Source organism: Lytechinus variegatus, chromosome 5 (genome assembly GCF_018143015.1).
Source record: "Lytechinus variegatus isolate NC3 chromosome 5, Lvar_3.0, whole genome shotgun sequence".
Classification (NCBI taxonomy): domain Eukaryota; kingdom Metazoa; phylum Echinodermata; class Echinoidea; order Temnopleuroida; family Toxopneustidae; genus Lytechinus; species Lytechinus variegatus.
In genome coordinates this window covers 13,418,915-13,443,345 of record NC_054744.1, presented here as the reverse complement: position 1 = coordinate 13,443,345, position 24,431 = coordinate 13,418,915, and the positions used below count along the sequence as shown (strand labels likewise).

At 34.5% G+C, this 24,431-nt stretch overlaps 1 protein-coding gene across 3 annotated transcripts; it reads left to right on the top strand.

Moving 5' to 3' along the window:
- The first annotated feature begins 7,810 nt into the window (after positions 1 to 7,810).
- On the top strand, positions 7,811 to 23,995 carry LOC121415385 (ultraviolet-B receptor UVR8-like). 3 transcript variants are annotated; one of them, XM_041608583.1, is made up of 9 exons: positions 7,811 to 7,958; positions 10,497 to 10,591; positions 14,124 to 14,386; positions 14,745 to 14,787; positions 15,481 to 15,682; positions 17,982 to 18,035; positions 20,717 to 20,826; positions 21,977 to 22,101; positions 23,746 to 23,989. In XM_041608583.1, exons 3-9 carry the CDS (start codon positions 14,161 to 14,163, stop codon positions 23,913 to 23,915), a joined length of 930 nt encoding a protein of 309 aa, XP_041464517.1. In that variant the 5' UTR covers positions 7,811 to 7,958; positions 10,497 to 10,591; positions 14,124 to 14,160; the 3' UTR covers positions 23,916 to 23,989. The 3 variants fall into 3 exon arrangements, with proteins under 3 accessions (XP_041464517.1, XP_041464519.1, XP_041464518.1); XM_041608585.1 differs by lacking the exon at positions 17,982 to 18,035 and having other exon boundaries at positions 23,746 to 23,930; XM_041608584.1 differs by lacking the exons at positions 7,811 to 7,958; positions 10,497 to 10,591 and adding an exon at positions 12,648 to 12,743 and having other exon boundaries at positions 23,746 to 23,995.
- The last annotated feature ends 436 nt before the right edge of the window (positions 23,996 to 24,431 follow it).

Genomic DNA, 24,431 nt, shown 5'->3' with positions numbered 1-24,431 from the left:
ATAATACACTTTTACAAGACAGTGGTAAAAAGTCAGTTAGAAAGAAGGAGAGGAAAACAGAAGAAGAAGAAAGAGAAAGAGTAGTTTTCTGGTCACTTAAACATCCATTGGGCGCTTCCCTCCCCCCGAAGTTGTATAAATTTGAACCCCCTATAAAGGATAAGATCAAATTCCCATACCGCTTTTATTCCCATTTCCCTTTGACCCCCCCCCCTCCCCTTTGTCTCCGTCTCCCTCTCTCTCTCTCGTTCAATCTCTATTTCTTTCTTTCTTTCTTCCTTTTTTTCTTTCTTTCTTTCTTCTTCTTCCTCTTCCTCTTCTTCTTCCTCTTCATCTTCTTCTTTCTTCTTCTTCTTTCTTCTTCTTCTTCTTCTTCTCCTTCTTCTTCTTTCTTCTTCTTCTTCTTCTTCTTCTTCCTCTTCTTCTTCTTCTTCTTCTTCTTCTTCTTCTTTCTCTTCTTCCCTTCCCGAAAAATAGAATCACATGATGTTGTAAATCAATTGTCCACACTTAAATTCTTTTAATAAGAAGTCACCATTAACACTAGACTAAGAACCAAACGAAGAAAATAGTATGGTTCTTATTTTCATCCAATATGTTCACTTTTCCAATGTTGGGCTCCTTAATTTAGATCAATTTGGCTCCCCTGATTTTAAGACCCGTGTTTAACATTTCCCCGAGTTTACGATCGGATTTGTACCCCTGATTTAATGTTCGTCTGAAGTTTTGGTATAAAGGGTCAGTCAGTAATAATTATTCCCAACTCCCAAGTATCATCTAGCATTCTAATATTACAAAAATATCGTGGTCATTGGATATTTCTTCAGCAATTAAGATCAAATCAAATCATTTCAGCCATTGAAATTCAATTTTGACACTATTAGCCATTAGAATTGCACCTTTATCTGTAATGTTTTTATTTTCATGTAAAACAGCAATTTGACCATTTACTTCACACATTTAGTAATGCTATAATTATCTAAAATCTACATTCAAAAGTTGTTTCATTAAAATTTCAGGCCCATTATCATTCTTGAGAAGGCAATGTCAAAAATATGCAGATGTTTCATTTTGATCAGGGAGTAGGCACCCGATAAAAATAAATTTGGATGTAAAGTCGATAAATTTATCAAATAAAACACATTCGAATTTTTACTCCCTACCAAGATAAATCTTTTGTTACCGTTAAAAAGTTTCTTAATGTTCACTTTGGCTAAATCTTCCAACCTACCGTGGGTACTGCCACAAACCCCAGAAAGAGCTCTTAATCTGTAACCTTCAAAGCGCTCTATAACGCCCCACCTCTATGGACCCTTCCTACATTAAGCTCTACGTTCATTCACTGGCATAAAGGGGGGAGTCTTGTTTCACTAGCGTACCTGCAAGGGGGGGGGGCAGGAGGGCACTCTGCCCCCCCCTGACGAGACGAGTCACAACCCATGCAAGGGACGTATCCCCCCTCCCCCCGACGAGCTTAAAGACTTTTTTTTTGCTTGTCATTTTTTTTTTCTCCTATGAAATCCTATACTTGTGACCCTTTTTTTTATTTTTTTGCTTGTCAAATTTTGGGGCGGACGAATTTACCCCCCCCCCCCCCTTTGAAAAAAATCCTAGGTGTGCCACTGTTTTGGTCCCAAATCCAAGGGGAAATAAAAAAAATATTCAATTCAATTCAATTTATTTATTTTCTCACCATTATATAAAAAAATTACAATATGTACAAGAATGAAACTAACATGTAAAAGAAAAAAAAGAAAAAATACTAAAAAGTTCATAAGAACTTGTAAGTTGTAGCTCTCAATAAAACAAAGTAAAATACAAATGAAAATCAAATGAAAAATATACACACAGCATCAGCAATTACCAGCATACATACAATGGGGACAGTCGGGAAAGTGTAGAATTAGGCAGGAAAAAAAAATCAATATTGACTTATATACACGTTCTTACCTAGGTTTTAAATAAGGTTAATGTAGTTGAAAACTTGATATTATCAGAAAGATTGTTCCATCAACGAGGGTGTCATAAACAATTCTTTTTTAATTTTTTGCACTAAAGCAAAATTCTAAAATTTGTTTGTTTAACACAGAAAATGTTAACAGGAAAAATTGATTAATGGTGTATTTCCGAAAGTTGTGTTTGAATTAAAAAAAATTTAAAAGGTATTGATAAATTACTTATTTTGGCCTTGTGATGGCAGAATTATTGATTGAGTTGCGTAATAGAAACGTATGTATTTAATTTCTTTAAATAGGAAGGACTCACTAGCGTACCTACGGGGGGGGGGCAGTCTGCCCCCCCCCCGTGACGAGTCACAACCCATGCAAAGGACGTATTCCTGCCGCCCCCCCCCTCCGACTAGCTTGAAGACTTTTTTTGCCCCCCCCCCCCGACTAGCTTGAAAACCCTTTTTTTTTTTGCTTCTCATTTTTTTTGGCGGACGGTTTTGCCCTCCCCCCTCTGGAAAATCCTAGGTACGCCACTGGAAGGGCTATAATGTATTCAGCTCTTGCAGGTTCTTTTGTCGTAGGTTCCCGGTTCTAGCAACGGGTGGAATAAACACTTAGCATTCCAAGACCCGCCCGAGGTCAATTGATTGTACAGCGCACCTAATTGCTGTGCAGAGAGTAGGATCACTTTCATTTTGTTTCTCTTTGTGTTCTCCTTGATATGACCCTCAGTGTTAATTGATTTTGGAGATTTCCTACCCACAATGGTTGTGAGTCTATTTTGTATTTTATCAGTATATTTCAGCTTAAAAAGGGAAAATGTTAGATTCTTCATTCTAAAAGGTAATTTTGGTCTGAATTTCTAATCCAGATTTTGTTGTAATAATTATATCAATCAAAAGCCTGTTTTCTGTAACTTTATTAGGCATAATTCTACGTTGTGAGTGTTTAACAACTTCCGGCTTTAAATAATTATCACAAATATATTTCAGTAATGGAATGGTTGTGTTTCAGTATTTTTCAGGAGTGAATTTATGTCAGTTTTTCTAGGATTGATACATGTATGCTGATGAACTAATACTATCTAGATGTTATGTTGATGCTTATTAAATAATAAGAAAGACATGTATTGATTAAATGATTTATAAAAGTAATCATTGAAATGTTACAAAGTAGAATTTGCCATTTTAGATAATGGGAATTTGTTAAATTTTCAAGGGAGCTGTTACCCATGGACAGCTATTTTATTCTGGGGCTACATCCATAGAAGCTTTCAGTTTTCGTCAGCCCTGAACCAAGATGACAGACAAAACTTGAGTATTCAACACAGTTCAGCATGCGACAGGTCGAAAGCGCCTTGACTTCGGTGACTCCATTCTTCGACAGATCCGACTTCGTGGATCTCCGACCCGGGATCTCCGATAACCCTCGACACACGTCATTCTACGTCATCGGTATTCAAGGTCATCGGATAACCGCTACTTCAGTCAACTTATCACCATTTTTTCATCGACATCTCATGGACTGCATCCATGATTAATCAGGGAAGTCCTTTAATTTAATAAATTCTTAATATTGTCTGGACAAATTATTAATTCTCCCATCCATTACTCATATTTTTTTTATTCAAAAACTGACATTCTAATTTCATGAAATCATTTTTTTATCTTCTGAAAGTCAATATCATATGTGAACTCATGTTACATTTATTGTTGAAATTTCCATGGAAATGAATCGCATTTGTAATAAACAACTTTAAACCGGAATGATTATTGTGCAGCGCAATTACTTATGTGTACTTCGACTAGCTCTCTTCACTTAAAAAAAGGATGCTTGGGGTTTGTGAGATTGTTTATGTGATTTGGGGTGATTGGTGACCAAATCTTTAGGTAAGCAAAAGTTCAGGTTTTTATCCTGACAGAGGGCCACGATGCCTTGATGAATTAAGTAGAATTTGAGTTTTAACTTGGGGATAATGAAATTCATTGCTTGACCCGAGTATTATGAGAATGAACTGAACGATTTATGAGAAACATTTGGGAGATGTTAGAAGGGATTATGTTGCCAACTGTTCGTATTTTTGTAATATAAATGTCAGCTTTTTGCTCGCTCGCGACTTTTTTAATTTTTTTTTCTTTTCCCCTTCTGAGGTACTTTATTTCATACAATCAAATAACAAAATAATGACATGTATATGAAAGGATTCGCGCCGACGACCACACAGCACAGACACGAGGGCTGAGGTTTCTTGAGTTCTTTTATTGACCACCCCCCCCCAAAAAAAAAAAACCTCGGTCAGAACACTAATTCCGCATTTGCTTCAACATCTTCAGCCTAAGTACATGAAGGGAAGTCCTTGCAGAAAGAAGTCTTATATACTTAGAAATTAAACTTTCTTCTGCAGGTACAAGTAACCTCATCAACAACAAACAGTAGAAATGCCCTTGCTACTGCCAGTGTCATGAGTCACTGGACTCCTTGTAGCTAAAAATTAAAGTGCAATGGTGCACATCAAAGTACAAATGCATCCGCAAAGGGGGGTACATGAATTGGCATTACTGCTACTCCTAAAAAGGCGGGACTCCCGCCTTTTTAGGAGTAGCAGTAATGCCAAGAATTAGCCAATGAGCAGAGAGGGAAAGAGTAAAGGCAAAGTTTGTATAAGTACAGAGAGGGAGAAAAAGTACTAAAGATAAAGTTGGCAGATGCAATGAGAAATATAGATTCATTATAAACATATTCAAATGCTATATGTACTGAAATGAAATAATAAAACTTAATATCCTTTTAACTAGATTTTTAAAGAAATATCATACAAGGAAAACCCAATTTACAACAAATACAAAATTAACCAACAGGTGTAGAAAATGAGTATATACAAATGCAGAAAAGGTTAGAGTATCTCGAACATAAACTTTTCTAGTTATTCTGATAAATATTATTTCTGTATTTGCACTTAATATTATTCCCGAAGTCATTTTAAATACCATCCAAATTGATTGACTATTGAACAATTTATTCCTGAAGTAATTTAACATATATATTGTACACTGCATATTGTGCATAAACTAATAATAGGTTAATCAGATTAAATTTAGATTCACTGATTTTAAACCCAATTGCAATATTTTTTTCTTATAAATAAACATTTTAAAACCAATCTAATATTAATATATGAACTATTTTCCCAAACATCAGCTACTTGCTGACATTTTAACAAAATGTGAGTAGAAGATTCAGGTCCGTTACAAAATGAGCAAATGATGTTTGACGAGATCTTGTCAATAAGTAAAAATACTGTGCATTAATTTGAAATTAAATTGTCTCACTTTATTGTCTCTAACATTTTTCAACTTGAAATCTATACGTGCTTCCATTCATAATCTATTTGCAGTTGACGAATTCCCTCCCACCTCCATGAAACATGTACTCTTGTTCTGATTAATTTAGTAATAAAATAAAAAAGTTTTGCTTTCATACGACAAACTTTAATGAAATCATCAGATGATTTTTCAAACATTTCTGGTTCAATTTCTGTTTCATCTTTGGTGTAGACTGCATTTCTTATTTCACTCACCCATACTTTTGGAAATGCCTTTTTCAATTTAGAAAATTCGGAATCAATAATGAATTTGTGTCCTATCGTCTTTGTTATGAGTCACACGATATCCACTGCCCATTTTTTAAAAAGGTCATTGACTTTTTCAATTCCCGTTAGCTTTCCACTTTTGCAATAAGACAAATTATGCCCGATACGCCATATCTGCCCACTTAAAAATTTGGCCTCACTACACCACTGCTTGTTCATATCATGATATGACCGGGAAGTTTTTGGCTCTTGCCCCCTTGGCCACCGCCCCTGCTGACAGTCGGACGTTCTTAATAAATAACAAGACATATATCCCGTAAACGATTATTGCAAATCCAAAGTGCAAGCTTTTTGTAGGTCAACTAAAAACAGGACATGCTATTCACCTTTTTAATCATGATTATAATATGGGTTTCTTGCTAAAGAAATGATGCAAGCGCGAACCGCGAACTGATTTTTTTTTATTATTCAATTCTGAAAGCCGGACATTTTAAGCACGCTTTTAACTGTTTATAAAGAACGAGTTGTGTATCTAAATAAACAAATTAATGGGAGTGTGAAGATGAAATTGATCTTTTTTTTTCAGTAGCATTTTTTAGGTTTAGGACTAAATCTGGACCTTTTGTAACCATCAACAGACAGGGGCGTCGATCCATTTTTCAGATGGGGGGGGGGCAAAATCATGAATCAATTTTCCGAAGGCGCTCGATCACACAAAACAAACACACTCTCTCACACACACACATCTGCCTATATATATATGTGTACACACACACACACACATACATATATATATATATATATATATGTATCTATATATACAGACACACACACACACACATATTAATGCGAGCGCGAAGCGCGAGCTGAAAATTTTGACTTTTCGATATGAAAAAAAATGAGTTTAATTGACGTTTTTAATAAAGAACAAGATATATATCCAACAAAAGATTATTGCATATCGAAGTGGGAGTTCTTTTGAGGTTAAGAACTGAAAACGGGACCATATTCACCTATTTAATCATGGAAAGTATGAGTTTTTGTTACAGAAATGATGCAAGCGCGAAGCGCGAGCTGAATTTTTTTTTTATTCCAATCTGAATAGTGGACATTTTGAGCAAGATTTTAGACGAAGAACGAGTTTTGTATCTCAATCTCGCTTGCTGATTTCTGTGTAACATTACAATCTTATTTTATTTTTAGCACATGCGGAATTATTGGGGGGGGGGCAAACGATATGTTTGCCCCCAATATTTTCATTGGTGGGGCGATCGCCCCCCCCCCTGCCCCCCATAATCGACGCCTCTGTCAACAGATGATTATCTAACTAAGCAATTAATGCGAATGGAAAGCGTTGAAAACACCTGAAAATGGATATTTTAAAAATTGTTAGTTAGAATTCAGAAATGGGATATCTCGCTTATCAGATGATGCGATCGAGCGCGTGTAGTGCGAGCTTAACTTTTTTTTATATTCAGTACAGTTTTGTAATTATGAACAGGATGCATAATCGCGTATCGCGAATTCGAATTGCGAGCACAATATGCTATTCGAATTGACTACAAAACGGGAAATAGTATTTAAAGCCCCTATATAGTTTCCTTCACTTTTTTTATTCCTTGAACTTAGATCTGGTTTGGACGGGGTTATGTGGCTGAAGGTTCAAAACCCATACCTATATTTATGGGTAATTTTGGCTAAAAGGTACCCTCTATTAAGGATTCATTAAAATTTGACAAGCACTGAAAAAAAGAGGTTATCACCCAAAATTGGAGAATATAGACCCGTATGAAGGCCGGTTTGCCCTGTTTAAAACCAGACCCCATGTACCTGTGATTACTTCCAAAAAATCAAGAAATCCAAGGAATCATGATTTTGTACTGTACTATAGATTTAGAAACCAAATTTTATATTGTTATTTGTAACATTACAAATTTATTGCACTTTCGGATTTATTGGGGGAGCTAAGCAGGGAACGACTACTATGGTGCTGAAGTAAATTTGACGAGTAAAAAAAGGGGGGTTCACTATAAAATGAAGGTCGTTTTGGTCCAAAGAAATCTGAAGCACCCCAGTACCCCGCTTCCCAGGTCCATTCTCCTTGTACGACGGGTGGGGGGGGGGGGGAGATTGGTACATGATGTATGTATATCGGTACGTACCGCCGATACAAGCAGCCAGTGCATGCATGCAGCAGTACGGTACCTGGGATTGGTGGTAACCACGAACGCTCCTCAAGAATTCTGCGAGTATTATAATAGGAGTATAGGAACGTAGGGAAAGAAGATCGAGGAATAATTAAATGTGTAACATTTTTGTCGCTTTCTTGCCACTCAAGTTCCGGAAAAGATATTTGTCATTTGTCTTTGAATCTGAAACGAAAGACGTTTGTTTTGTTCATCGGAAACAAGGCCTATTTTGTAAGTGTTTATTTTCCAGTCCTAACCGTGCTGTACCCCTCGCCCCCTCTTCATTCACCTGTTTTCGATCAGCATAATCTTGCCCGCCTCCTCCCCGCACGAAGACTGTCCAGTTCAGATGAAGATTTCGTGTACGCGCAGATTGTCAATGATCATGATTACGGTAGTCGTTAGCGTTATTAACATGTTGTCATAACGGAATTCAGAAAATAAGTTAGTCGAAGAAAGATCAACCATCATAATCACTTTACAATTTTAAAACATTAAAAACTAGTATTCAGACTACCAAATCTCACTGTTGAGAATTATACCTCAGGCTCAACTTCGGCTCAACATTCTTAAATTTTTTAAATTTCTCCTCGTACACAGACGGCTCGCGATCGTACAACCATCAATAGGGGGTTAACAATGCAAAATCTCCCCGAGGGGCTCATCGTTTTTTGTCTTTTTTCATGAAAATATATAAAAAGAACTGGACCAAAATAAAGATTATTATTCCATTTTGGCCTGAAATGCAGCAAAACAGGAAGAAATAAACTTAAAAGGACAAAAAACTGACTTACTGCGGCTGTCGTGCAATACCCACTTCCCTGGTTTATCCGAACTTAATACATAAACATATGGCTATAGAGTCATTGTATAGATCGAGTTAGAACTGTGGTCTCTAGTAATTGGTGAGTGGAGCCAACAGAGTTCAACGGAGCATCCAATATAACAGAGACCGAAGCTTTTGGTCTACACTCCACTTCACTACCGCTACACCGCGCTCCACCTTCCCTAACATCAAGGTCCAAAACTCGCTCTGGTACTCCGAGTGGCCAAGGTGGGATAAAATGCATATTTGTTTTAAAAATCCTATGTACCGAAACTAGCTTAAAAAGAATAAGAAGCTTAATTTCTTACTTTTCATCCTAATTTCACTCCATATCCATTCTCCGGTTAGCCTCATAATTGATTTAGAGCCAGCATCGAGTTCCTCACACGTACATTTATGAATAATTTGCTTCTGATTTCAAAACATCGCATGTGCATGATACGCACGAGGGTTCGAGCTCAGACAAATTATTTATACGTGTGAGGAAATAATAAAATGATGGCTCTTGATCACCAATTTTTAAGATAACCAGAGGATGGATATGGAGTGAAATTAGGATGAAAAGTAAGAAATTAAGCTTATATTCTTTTTAAGCTAGTTTTGATGTCGGATTTTTACAATAATTGCCCACCTTTGCCACTCGGAGTATCAGAGCGAGTTTTGGACCTTGATGTCCGGGTAGGTGGATCGTAGTGTAGTGGTAGTTCAGTGAAGTGGAGCCTGCACGAACATCACTTGAGGTATGTTGAGTATGGCTGAATAATAAAATTGCTGTTCTCTGTTCTGCTGAACTATGTTGGCTTCACTACTACATAGACTGAACGCTAACCTCATACTAAGATTGTAGTCACTGATTGGTCAAAACTAGATTGTGTGACGTGGTGCGATCTACCATCATCTCAAGGGTTTTGACTTTGCTTTCAATTTCTTTTATCGATGTCTGTGATGGAACACGTGATCCGTGAGGTCAGGGCAACAAGTTATATTGCTCAGCAAGCAGCAAGCTGCTCGAGCTTCCTGGTACTGATTGGTCACTTACATGTACATGTAGCCACCACCACACTGGCTATGCCTGTACCACCTGGTTGTAACCAGCGGCAGTGTAGTTTCTGTAATTTTCAAAATCATTTAGAGAATCAACTAAGATTAGAGTTACATTTCACGGACCTGAAATGGATACTGTATCAAAGGCTCTAGGGTAGGGTAATTAACGATGGTCGATATAAAACAAATAAATCGTCACTCCCTATGTGGTTAATGAAAAAAGTTATTAGAATTTTGATTTGCGAGCAGTTTTCCTACATATCGTATGGTAAATAAATGAAGTGCCATTTTCTCAGAAAATTTGAAAATGGTTTTTACTGTAATTTCAGTATATCAATGGTCATTTCACACCTGTTCCTAAAAAGAACAAAAAAATCATGAACCATTGAAATATTGAAATTTATGCATATGTTATGTAATATTAATTACATAACATATGGGGCAGCTGCTCGTTTATAACGTCACAAACCCAAAACTTAAAATTCTAATAAATTTCTTAATCTTTAATGGATTTTCGTCACACATTCACCCTTATTTTTTTCTGCTATTTTTGCAATTTTTTCTTCTGGGTGAACTTCCCCTTTTAAATAAATCATTAAAGTTGAAATTAGAATAATATTGTTATGCACATAAATTATAAAAAAGAGTTTGCTAATTCGGTTTTAAATCATTCTTTTGCAAATATCAAAATGTTTGAATTGATAAGAAATCTACCATTTCAGGCCATCAGACGCATATTTTTCCATTGTAGAACCTAAATCATTTAATGAATTCCATTTCCACTTTTATACACATGATTTGACAAGTCACGTTATAAATGATGATAAAAAACCGAGTTAACAGTAGGTCTGTTAATGTTATTTTTTGCCTTATTTGATTTTATAATATTTATTTCACAGGTTGAATTTACTCAATCGAATACTTGAATAAAGCTGGTTAATGTGTAAAGCAGTAAGAGCACATCATGAAGAATGATCGTATCTCACTGCATCAGGTATGTATCATTACATGTACAATATCTGAGTCATAATTATATAACAGGGGTTCAGTCACATCTATGCATATTTGAACTATAAATTTTCTTAACTTTGTTAATTGTTCAAACTGATCATCCATTAGTTTTTGCTTTCTTTCTTCCTCCTTTTCCTCTTTCTTCTTCTTCTTTTTCTTCTCTCCTCCTCCTCCCTCTTCTTCTTCTTCTCCTCCTTCTACTTCTCCTTCTTCTTCTTCTTCTTCTTCTTCTTCTTCTTCTTCTTCTCCTTTCTCCTCCTACTTTTCCTCTTTATATTCCCTTACCAATGCCATAGTCCCCCCTCTTCTTTATCTCCTCTATTTTCTTCCCACTCTCCAACTTCTAATATCAATTAGACATTGTGTAGATTTTAATCCATAACAAAGAGCTCACAGCCACTGAAAAACAAATACATAACAATAGAGTTTGAAGGGAATGTTTGATCAGGCCAACAGAGCATGCTAGTATTACAAATTAATATTTCATTGACTTCCATGGCCTAAGGAGCACTTTTAGTTGTGTGCATGCTCAGGTTTATTGGGCTGTTTCCATGGTTACCATATCTTTAAAAACAGGAGCGAACTGCCAAATGAAAAATCAATTTCCATATCTATATCAGGCTAGACTTCATTGAATCCCCTGCTATGAAATATTGAGCTTTATATGTCTCAATTATGTATACATAATTTTTTAGTACATATTATTTTTCTTTGATTGAATTGTATTCTAATTTTGTGTTCTATTAATAAACTTAATCTGATTTTCTACTTTCAAAGAGTCCCAACTTTTCTAGGGTTTTGGTCTTTTAGGGGCCAATTCACACCAAGTCCCCTTGTTCGGTTTCCACTGCTTTTTAGTATTTTAGCTAGGTGTATATGTAGTAAATTTCAGGGGAAGAATGAATATTTTTTAATGGGGACTTTTTTTAAAATCAGGGTTCAATAATTTGGAATGAACAGAAGATTGTTCCAAATCATCCTCTTTATTGAACCTTAATGAAAAGACCCGAGTTTTCTGTGATACGGGAAACAGACAAATTTCACAGATCAGGAAGAATACAGATTTAACAAAATTTCTCAAACTAGAAAGCACAATTTTTAAAGGCTAAAAGTATAACAAGTTTTATGTTTTACAAAAAATACAGCGAAGATCATGAATAGGCCTACTAGTAAAAGCAAAATCAAAATAAACAGATCTGTACATCAAAAGAAAATCTGCTGATTATACCTGTTCTCATATGAGCAATGTGTGTTTCATGAAAACTTGAGTATTTCTAAGAATCATTTTCACTAATCATTTGGACATTTTCTTGTTTCTTACAAGTCATTAATTTTGCCTTTTAAAAGTTTTAACCAAAAAAAAAAAACCCTAGAAAACTGGAACTTTACTCACCTACTTTTTTTTCTGAGATAAATTCTTGAAATTTTTGAAATGGGTATTTATTATACCATGAGTGAAATATTAGGTCGACCATCAATTAAATGGTCTAAGATTAATTGAATGAGAATTATTGAAATTTAGTGCAATGTGTAGGGACAGTGATTTTTTGTTTTACCGTTAAATAAAACGGAAGTTCCGTTTGGTTCTTGTACTTCTCATGTAAAAAATTCTTGGAATTCACCCAAGTTGCAAAACGGAATTCAGGTTTTTGCTGTAGGTCTATACATTTTCAGTGGCAAAACGGAATTTCCATTTTTAGATCGATTTTGAAACGGAATTACAGAGTTTTAGGAACGGAAAAGACAATTTTTTGAAACAGGAAATCACTGTCTCTAAATTTTCAGCATTAATGTGAATACGTAATTAATGTCTGACTGAGGTTGAACTTTGTCTGTGTACAAGATGTTTGATTGGTTACGTAATCTTGTCATTAATTGGTAGTCCAGGGTGTAATAGATATATTTGTCTAGTAAATTTGATAAGCAAACATTAGTGTTTTAATCAAGGCTGCCTACAAATGCAGAATTGTACTGTATGATGTATCACACATTCGGTGTTGCTTGAGCGTGCAATTAATGTGTACATCAAGCTACATGTAGATAAGGATAGTGTAATTTTATATACAAACCATTGCACAATTATTGTTGTCTTTGTTATATCTAGTCTGAAATATTTCTAGTAGAACTGTAAAAAGGTAAGGAATAATATACTTTTGTAAGGCATACTCTTTTTACTTCTTTATTATTGATTTTTTCTTTACTGATGTAATTTACCCAAGCACCAATGAACAAATCAAGATATCAAAGATGGGAATCACTTATATTTTGGCGCTTGATAAGTGAATACCATAGCAGGTGTCGATTTGCATTGAATTAGTGGCAGTCACCTGTCGTGGCTACTATCTGAATTAATATCATACCCTTGAAGATTTTGTCAAAGCAAGGTATATTGATGTACAACTTTCTCTTTTGTCCAGTTAACTGTAATTCTTATTGATTTTGACATTGTTATTCTACATAAGAATTGTTACTTGTAGCTGCATCTGTTAATACTACTCATATGTGATAAAAGTATTCACATAGCTGGGGAAGGGGGAATTTTTACTTCTTGCATTAACATAGGCCTACATGTATGCTTACACACTTCTTAGAATTGAGGAGGCAGTCTTGAGACCGTTTTTTTCTGGGCTACAAGTAAATGTGTGGGTAGCATATTGATACATTTGATGCTTGAGTCTTTAAAATGATGTTGTGAATTCCTCCTTTTATACGTAAATGAAAAAAAACAATGTTTTGCTACAAATTCAGTACTCTATTAAAGATAAATTCCAGTTCTGGTAACGATCTCAAAATGACTTTTTACAGAAGGGCAATTCCATAAAATATGTACGTCCGACCCCCTATATGCGGTACCTTCATGAAATTTTCTGTCACTGATTTCTGGTTCTTTTAATAGTCTGTAATACTTACAAATGACCATGACTTGGTCAGTTAATGAAGTGAAATAAGACTTGAGAAAAATGGTGGTCGGATGTACAAAAAGGTTGATCATTTTATGGAATTCCCTAGAATCTAATATAATGACTACCCTAGTGTCTGTTTGTATGAATAAAAAATATGTGCCAAAGGATTCTGGGAGAATTGTGTAATTGCTGAGAAATAAGCAAAATAATCGCGGATTCGGTTCACTTCCGTCAGGTCTATTTTACTTTATTCCAGCAATAATAATACATTGTCCCATGTGTGTCTATCTGTGTTGGCGATCTTCATATTTCAGCTTAGATTTTATGATTTCACAAAGTTCAGTTTATGTAACTGTACCAGATCTAGATCTACGATGATATACAGTAGTCATACTTAACCTTGGTTTTACAGACTTTCTCACAAAATTAGTGTTTTACTGCAACTACTATCATTTAGCTTTAAGCTTATCGTAGTCATACCAAATTTTTGGAACTAATGTAGATTTTATGACTGCAAGATGAACATTTGCAATAATGTTTGGTTGAAACTGAAATATACCCTTGAATTTACGATATGTAGAACATTCATATCACTTGTAATTTACTTTGCAGAATGTAAGACATAGAGGGTGCATCTCATCTTAACGACATGGACGATTTGACTGACCTGACCTCCATGTCAAAGGTCACTGACCTGAACCAAGAGGGTCATTTGCTGTCCTGGGGCTGTGGTGAGTTTGGTCAGCATGGCCATGGTGGATCTGGTGAGAATGTTGGTTCGGAGGATGCTCGGGTGGATCATGTGGATTCGGCGAATAGATCACACCGCATCAAACATATTTCATGCGGGGCAAGCCATACAGCTGTTGTGACAGGTATAGTTGTTTTTTTTTATTGGGAGGGGGGTAACTTGACCATAGCACCTCTATAATGCTCTCTGACTCTATGTCATATTTTAAATATTACAAATTTTTCATGCAATATCTTGCTTTTCACAAATTGGTGCTTGATTTTTTTTTCTAACTTAGTATTTGTGATGTTTTATGCATGATTCTGACTGAATATCAAAATTTAATTATTTTTCAAAATTATGTTGTGTGAATATATAATATACCTTTATTTACCAGTGAACTTTTTTCTTCAATATTATAATATTAATAGGTCTACTTTTTTTAAAATCAAGGAAATACCTCTATAATACTTTTTTTTTCTCTCTTCATTCCTTACATTTAGACCAGGATGAAATACTGACCTGGGGAAATGGCAACAGTGGACAGTAAGTATTTCTTACCAATGGAAGATAGAAATTGAGTTTAGTTTCTTTATGAATTTAGCATCTTGATCAAAATGAACCAGCTGGGTCCCGTTGCAGAAAAAATTAGTTTAAATGCAAGTCCAAATATCATTGGCAAGTCTCAAATGTGTGCTGTTGATTGGTTGAAAATTAAGTTGCACTTGATGAGAAGAAGAGTTGTGTTTGATTGCAACACTTTCTGCAATGGGCACTGGACGAGTTTGTTTTACAAATATATTCAGTACCATTCTGTTTGTCAAAGAAGGATATTTTAAATGTTTTTCTACTCTGAGGCTAAAGAATTTCATTCTTGAAGGGTTCTGATAAATATGTGACAGTGGATGTCATGGTTGCATATTAATTCCTGAGGGGGGGGGGGGTCCTTCTCTGGCTCCTTCTCTGGCTCCTATATTAAAGAAAAATTAGTTTTAATAAGAAACTGAACAATGAGCCCTTTTCAGTGATTGAAATCACTAGCTTTCGGTGATCATTGCCAAGATGATGCTAGTTGTACATGTATGTTTGATGTATTTTATAAAATAAGTAAACTGGATGCAGTGAAGGCCTTTGGCTGCTTTTTTCATTATCCTTCAATAAACCATTCAGTGAGATAATATTATGTCAACATCCTGCATACATTATTTCTGATTTTTCAATATTTTTTTTTTTTTTCAGACTTGGTTGTGGGGACAAAGCAACCCACACCAGCCCTCAGAGATTAAGACTGGGCCCTCATGATTCTACTGTAGCGGGTGTGGCCTGTGGTAGCCGGCACACAGTAGTCTGGTTGAAGAATGGCCGCGCCTACAGCTGTGGGAACAATTTCTACGCCCAGCTGGGATATGACTTCCGAATCAAGAACTATAAGGAAAATCAGGTAAATGTTTAAAATAAGGTGTTTGATTAGGCTTAGTGTAGTTTGTTACTGTGTTTGGGAAATGCCTACTATATTTAAAAGTGCCATAGCTTGTTTGCCCATTTGGTCATCCAGTGTACAGTGAATGTCCATAATTTCGAAATTGTTTTTCTTCATTTTATAAAAAATAACGGATTTGAATTACTTTTGTATTGAATGATAGCACTATGTTGAGGTTACGTTCCTTCAAAATTCACTGAATTAGCATGTATTACTATAAAAAACACAGTTCAACAGAATTAGATAGCCAAAGTCAGGCAAAGCATAGAAGTTCACAAAGTGCAAAAAAATAAAAAAATAAAGAAAGGACAGTGCAACAACATCTTAAAGACCTTTGATACAATATTTACACAAAATACAAATTGTTCACTTCACCTGTGTATTTTGCAAAAATTATTGCCTGATTTTCACCTTTGAGCTCATAAATTGATCAGGACTGGTCGTGACTAATACCACAATGTGATAATATACATAAAGGGCCATTTCACACAAGTACACGTATTCAAGGCATATACAGTAATAAAGGGATTTGAATTATAATACAAGTGCATACAAACCATTTACAGTGAAAATGGTGATGTGCTCATTTGAAGGATAGATGTGCTGAAGGGATTTTTTTTTCTTAAGATCAGAATTTGATAGAGCAATGGATTCATTATGACCCTAATCAGACAAGGGTACTTGGAACAAGAAGTGTAAAATTAACAAAGTTTACAGTTCTTTTTGTAAGATAAGATTGGTGAATAGTTCATTTTAGTGAAAATAATTATTTCTATAAAAGAAATAAAGTTTAGCAAAGTACAAAAAGTGCTTCTGTTTATAAATAAATGTTGTTTGTTCAAACCTTCATTTATTTTTTTCCAGTTTTGTCAGTTCTTCTATCATGCTGATTTTTACTTGTCAGACAGAAACAATTTAAATATTTTCTTTTTAAAAGTAAATTATAGATCCTTTTCTGTAGTGTGCCATTGTCTAACAATAAAGTACAGTGTACTATTAGATTTTTTCTTGCATTATTTCTTCACATTTTTGTGAATGAAAGGACAATGCATGCAAATGTTTATATATATTTATGTGTACATTTGCCTGGATATAATATGTTTCATATTCCTTTAAAAAATATTGATTTAAATGGTCAGCAGATATAAACGCCAAATCATACTTTTGAAAACAATTCCACAAACATATTTGTTAACAATTCCACAAACATTTTTGTTGAAGGGATGTTGGGCATTGGGAGAAATTCAGAAAGAAATGTATGAAATCTCTGGTGTTCATTGGCTGACAAATGTAAAAGAGTGATGTGTTATTATTAAATGCATACATGTAGTTAGTCATCCCATCTTCTTAATCTACTCTTATCTGTATGTGCTTCCACTTCTCTATTGTGTTTATTCTTTTCTAAAGTGTTTACCAGAGATGCACCTATTAGCCTGATTACTGATATTGACACCAATTAGTTCTAAATCAAACAAATTTTATCTGATGAAGTATGCCATGCACTTGGAAATTCCTATAAAGTAACTACAGTTTTATCGTTTTTGTTTCCATATTCAAGTGGAATTAGAAAAAAGTTTTCAAATTTTGATCTGACATGGCATTATTTTTGAGAGACACAGATTTAGGCTTGAATTTTCAAAATATTGTATCTTCTTTGAAATTGAGATCTCAGCATGTAATTTAGTCAGTGTTCTTTTTGCAAAAGAGAAAAGAAAAGTCTAGAATGGAGTTTTTCTGTCTGTGGATACCAGATTGACAGAAGGGGAAAAAAATCCCTTTTTTTGAAAAATAGTTTGTGCTCTTCTTACCTAAATAGTAGTTTACCATTTTAATTGCACATGCAACTTATTTTGTTATATTCTATGTTTCTTTGAATTTATTTTCATAAGATCATTGGGTAAACGTATCTCCTTCTAGACTTCCTGATAAGGTTGCTGTGAAAGTCCTTCATTAAATAAATGAATAACTTGAAATAATGTTTTATTTAGCAGCAACAACAAAATGAACATATACTTGTAGTTTTGAGAATTAATGTAGTATCTTCAATTTGCACACAATCATTTAAACCGTGTCTTGAACATCAAGATGGTCAAGGGGGTTATTTAAAATGAATTAATGTGTGGTGAGTTATGTAGAATACCATAATGTTTAGAAATTTGCTGGAAAATGTTTTTTACAAAGCTTTTTTTTGTTGAAATGTAATATAAATTATTTTATTTTTCAGTATTATTGATATTCATAGAATTTATTTACTAAACAGGTCATGAAACAGCGTCTTAAAGATGAGCTATCTGGAAGGGAAGGTCCATTGGAGGTACCGCCCCACCCCTCACCTATTATCATATCTCCAAAATGACACGCCTTATTTAGCCACACCCAAGTCCATCACCTTACTCCACTTGCTGGCCCACGGAAAAAGCACCTTTAATGATCAGTTTACCCTGCCCCAAACCACAGCAGCACATTATTGTATGGCTGGGAATGCTAACATTTTGGACTCGAACGTTGTCATAATATATCAGAATTCTGTTGTGATATTGATTTTAATAAGAATAGACAAACAGAAGAACATACCAAGAAAAAAGAATTGGAGCATTGTTTGAAATTAATATTTATGATTTTACTTTGTCCGCATTCAGAATCCGAATCATAATTTCAAGAATATATAACAGCCTTTTTTTATTATTGAAAAAAAGAAAGCATTTTATGTAAAACCATTACTGGTTATACATACTCCCTCGTTCTAATTCCTCATCCCTATTCTAATGTAGATTAATCGAGGATGAATTAATGGAAGGAGTAAAAATGAAACAAAAATACTTTAAATATTTACATATTATTTTACAATTTCATTCCCAAAGTTTTAGTATTATGGAATATTTATTGAATGCTTCATAATCATTTTTCACACGGTTGCACTGGTCCTACTGAATGATTGCAATGATTGGATGCAAAACATACTAATAAAACTCATTTAGTTTGTAAAATTTTTCTGCATGCCATAAATAGATTCACCTCCGTTGCATGCATCACCTCAGCATGACTTAATTTTTTTTTTAATTTTAGCATTCAGCTTTGGCAAGGTATATAATGAATCTGACCACCCAGGTCAACAGGTACAATAAGTTTCCAAGTAAACCAAGTACAGTGTACATAAACATGTTGCAAAATTATGCAATGTAATTTCCGCATGATTTGTCTTTTTTAGGGACCCTGTTAAAAGATATGATCTAAAAGAACTACCGGTACTGTTGCAGAATTTGTATACTGACAACTTTATGAGGGATACTTTTAGTATAGGGTAGTAGTTTAAAAAAGTTTATGTAATCCCATTTTCAGATTATAAATCTACATGTACATGTATAATGGATGACTTGAATGTTAAAGATTTGATGTAGTAATGCACATAATATTATGGTATGTGGAAATACTAATTCAACCTTTTAGAAGGGCCATTCACACTAGCACTGAATCATCGCGATGATTCAATCATTGCAAAGATTTGTGCAGGTTTTTTTTTTTTTGAGAACAGAAAATATGCATTAAGCTCTGTGATGAAGATCGCACGAAACATCAGGTTTACTCAGGTGTTTTCTAATTTAATCCAATAATTTGAGTCCATAAGTCCATTGCGCAAGCGCACTTGTGCCCCCCAAACCGCTATGTTTTTATGGGTCCAGAAAGAGCGCTGTGCTTTGCTGCAGTGTGAAAGAAGGAAATATAGCTATAAGCTCGTGAGTCAAATCATTGTGGTGTTTCAAATGAGAATGGCCCTCTCGTGAAGGCTTTTGTCAAGTTTGGTCTTGACCAGGGAAGGTGGAGGAGATCATTTTGGTGTTGTTCATTAATCATCTGTCCATCTGTTATGCAGTCAAAAACTCTCTTTGTGCTTTCTTTCAAACAAAAGTAAAAAAAAGTAGTTGTCACGAACACGATGCTTGACGAGACATGTTTTGGTGGTTGCCTTGTTATTTGTTCATCATTGCATGTTCATATTTGATTTGTCATTACAACCCATTTTCTAGATTTATAATAGTCAGATATGGTTCATGATGTGAGTTGTCTTGTTGTTTATTCCATCTAGACCTACACATATCAGATCAGAAATATTGGTGCAATAGTCTTTGTCGGTCATTTTCTCTTTACAATTCTACTTCTTCTCTTTCCCCCGATCTCCTTTGTCTTCTCATGATTGAATAAATTTGGAATTTCTTTTGAGGAAAGCAAACCTTATTCAATTCACGAAACCCGGTACTTTGACTAAGAAAAAGAATTTTAAGCTTAATAATCAGAAAATAAAAGCAATGTATTATCCCAACAAAATAATATGACATTCTACTATAAAACTTTACATGCTTGCCTAGCATATTATTGTCTACTTCGAGCAGGGCATACTATTTTTCAAACTTCATAATGTAAATTGTATTTTGTATAATTTGGATTCATTCATTTGCTAAGAGAAAAAAGAAAAATGCACTTTGTAAATCATTATCTGCATTATACTCAATGAACCACACTCTGTTACCTTGCTTTTCAGTATTTTGATATAATATTTTTTGTCATCAATGAAGTTCCATATATAAAAAAAAAATCAAGCCACAAACACCACTAGCTAAATCATAAACAGCTTAATCACTAGCTTAATCATAAACATTTGGATGTTGCATGATTTCATTTCTGGACGTTATATCACTAATTTATTCATTTGATTCTATTCAAATTAGTTTATGTGTCACACAGCAACAAATTTATTTTCCTTTATCTGCTCAACGTGAATAGTAATGAGATGTCATTTTTAATGTTACTTTAAAAAAGAAATTATTCAAAGGGTTTTATGGCTGACAATATCAGACCAGTTTAATTTTGTTTCCTAATTCAATGGATACACATTGTTCTTTGTGGAATGTAACATATGTGGATATGAATAATTTTTGTGCTCCTGTATCCATAATTGTTTGATTATATTCTGTTTCATTTTTCTCTTATTTTTGACAGGTTTTACCCCATTTTCTGCGTCCCATCATGCACCGGAAGGTGGTCCAGGTTTCATGCGGGGAGAAGTTTACTTTGTTTTTGTTTGAGACGGGACAAGTAGCTGGATGTGGGTAGGTCCACAAAGAGAATCAAAGCATTGAAGATGATGAAGCTGAAAATATATATATCATAGTACATAGAGTAGAATTCACGGAGCAAAAGGCTGAATATTTAATCAAAATCAGATAATAAATGAAGTTATTGAAGTTTAAAGTTTAGCAATATTTTGTGAAAAAAGTCATCATGAATATTGAATTAGGTGGGATGATGTCACATCCCCACTTTGAGTTTTCTTATGTTATTACATAAAACCATAATTTGTCATTAATTTCATACTTGTGTGAATAATACATATATGTCTCCCTTATAATCAAATAAGTTGCAGCAATAAATATCTAATGCACTAAATCATTTGTCAATCCAATTTTTTTTTGCTCTTGAAGAATTTTTTTTGAATAAACCTAATTTCATATGATAAAATACAAAAGAACAAAAGGGGATGTGACATCATCAGCCCACCTAATGAATATTCATGACTGTTTTCACAAAATATTGCTAAACTTTAAAAATTCAATAACTTTGTTATTTGTTATCCGATTTTGATAAAATTTTCGGCATTTTGCTCAGTGAAATCTACTCTAATTTTTAAAGCTATAAATACTTTCAGCCTGGACCATCCCTTTAAGGACATGAATGATAGGTCTCCCCTTCATGCCAATTTTTTTTAATTTAGACAAAAAAAAAGAAAGGGGAAGAAAAATACAATATTTAATTGTCCAAATTCATTTATCAGCTCCTTTGATTTGTCAGATATCCTATGACAATACATACATGTTCATGATGTTTTTCTTTGGATATTTTTTTCACCATATCTCTAGCAAATACTGATACTTTAATACCACGTCATATGAATTGCAGCTCTATTGGATTTAAGTATTATTTTGTTTTTGTTTTTCTTTGGATATTTGTTCCACGGTATCTCTAGCAAGTACTGATATTACCATGTCATATGAATTGCAGCTCTATTGGATTTAAGTATTATTTTGTTTTTGTTTTTCTTTGGATATTTTTTTCACAGTATCTCTAGCAAGTACTGATATTACCATGTCATATGAATTGCAGCTCTATTGGATTTAAGTATTATTTTGTGCTAACTGGTGACAGTGGCACGTTAAGAGTTGCAATCTGTTTGAAAAAAACATTGTTATCCCCCTTTTTCAGGGCCAACAACTTCGGGCAGCTGGGTAACGGAACGAGGGCAGAAGGTGTATCTCCAAATCCATTGGATGATCCTGAAAACATTGTCAGTATTGCTGCTGGATCTTGTCATTCGCTTGCCGTCACTGGTAAGCAAATCACTGCAGTTGAAGATAAAATTGTTGCCTTTTAGCCCACATTTCGTTAATTTATATTTCAGAATGTTATCATATTTTGAACAAAATAATGACATGAGAGTTTGTCTTATGCTTGTATTGGTCAGATATGACACTCCTTGTGCTCTACATTATTACCTTGGCATAAGCTTTAAGAGCAAATATTAAATGTGTCAGGGCATAGTTTACTTCTTTGTGGAGTCAACAATAATTTCTGTGGGAATATTGCAAACAATCAATAAACTGTTTGCAGGGAATATTTTGAGAAAGGAATTCTCAGTTCTCATCAAGACCACCAACTGGTTCTAGAGACCATTGTTTAACCCATGGATTGCTGAAATTGACTGTTTAAATCATCAACTTCGTCTTCACAGACATTTCAACTCGTTATTGTGACTCTAATTATCCATCGCGTTTCAACATCAAATTTCATCATTGCCAGCATTGTGGACTTCAACTTAAGGAACTCCTTGCCTGCCAACTTGGATTTAATACAGGATTATCATATATTTGGGTTAACCAGAACTGACTCCTCAAGATTTGCATGATAATTTATTATTTTGTTCAGTGTTTGATATGTTTAACTGTTAATAAAAAAAGGCAAAAATAATTTAACTATTTATTTTGATATTGGTTCAATATGGTAACAGTATCAAGTGACTAATTTAATCAATAGAGATGTAGAGAGCTATGTGTTTAAAATGTCTTCATGTGTCATGTTTGTAAAATACAGATGAGAGATAAATCTTTCCGTTTATACTTCATAGTGAAAAGGATACAGTAAATCTGAATAAAGGTTGAAATCATGGCATTATGAATAGTGCCATCTGTTGTCAAATGTTGAGACAAGAAGAGAAATCATTTGCATTTGCACTGTTTTTCTGAATCCATCTTAAATTGAAGATTGCCCTCTTGTGACTATACTCATGTAGTTTAGTACCTGTTTTCAGAGGCTTATGAACTATTATACAGGAGGCAGTTACTCATGACATTGCCCTTTGATTGCGAATCCAGCAAGAAACCCGATCTCTCTCCTGTAAGGGCTGTTGACTTGGCCGGCAGCACAAATAGCGCCCTCTAACCTCCAAATTAGTTCATTGCATGATCCAGCCGTTGCATGCGAGGGCGAGGCATGATATCCTATCCCTCCAAACTTGAAGTAGTTTTAATGAACAAAGTTTTTGTCAGTACGCCCCCACATTTTGTTGTTTTTGAGGGAATGCAGTGTAACTTTCAGTGTGCAGGCTTTCTTGTATTGGTGCAGAATTTGGTCTCATGTTGAAATGGTGATTTATAACTGAATTTTTCAATTCTTTGGTAGTTTATATAACTCACTACCCAGTGATTCCTGTCATTCCCTAAGTAATTTATGAAAATTTTGATTTCTTCATCTGTCATTTTAAATGAGCTGTATGTTTAAACATTGCAGCTAATTATGAATATAATGTTAAAGAAAATGAAAAAGAACCAAGCCATTCCCAATTTTTGTCAGATTGGATTCTTTAACATGAATTAAAATGTGATATTTTTTTGCATATTCAAATTTCAATTATATTGCAAAGTATCTGGTTCTATTTTTCAAAACTGTGTCATTCTTGTGTTTTCTTTCTTTACAAGCAACTGGTGAATTATATGTGTGGGGTATGGGAAGAGCCTGTGGAAGTCGCCGTGATGATCTTCTCGTACCACATCGCAAGACGACCCGCCGTAGCAACGTTGTGGGCGTGGCTGGAGGGAGTGGTCATTCACTTGCATTAACAGGTGAGCTTCTTTATAACATTTCATAGATTTCTTGGAAATAATTATTGGATACTAGTATAGAGATAGGCTTTGACTTAATATCATCAAGTATGAGATAATGTTCATTGGTGCATCTGTTTTTTTAGTGTGCTCTGGTTTTACCAGAATATGTGTTACAAACAAGATATACGTATCTATTCTCACAGACCAATTTTGTCATGTATTTAGACAAAAGTAGCCACTGGGACTGCTTCCTTTTATTTCTTGCACTAAATCAACTTTCGCCAATGATACATGGACTACTGTTCCGCGAAGCCCAGAGAAATCTCTCTCTCTCCTTCTTTCATCTTCAATCAACTTGTCTAAACATACACGCTTCAGTTTCAACCTAACGGACCTGGTTACCATGGCGACCAAACCACAGAATATACCACCTAACGAAGAGCAAAAGAAGTAATGAATACAAGGCATGATGTGGAGAAAAGAAGAAAAAGCAAGGAAGCTAAAACCAATGGGAATGAGATATTTTTTAATGTTTTTCATGGGGGCTATCATTATACAGC

Coding starts and splice junctions, on each gene's coding strand:
- LOC121415385 (XM_041608584.1), top strand. CDS start 14,161: ATGGACGATTTGACTGACCTGACCTCCATGTCAAAGGTCACTGACCTG. Junction 14,387..14,744: donor CCATACAGCTGTTGTGACAG/GTATAGTTGTTT, acceptor CCTTACATTTAG/ACCAGGATGAAATACTGACC. Junction 14,788..15,480: donor GGAAATGGCAACAGTGGACA/GTAAGTATTTCT, acceptor TTTTTTTTTCAG/ACTTGGTTGTGGGGACAAAG.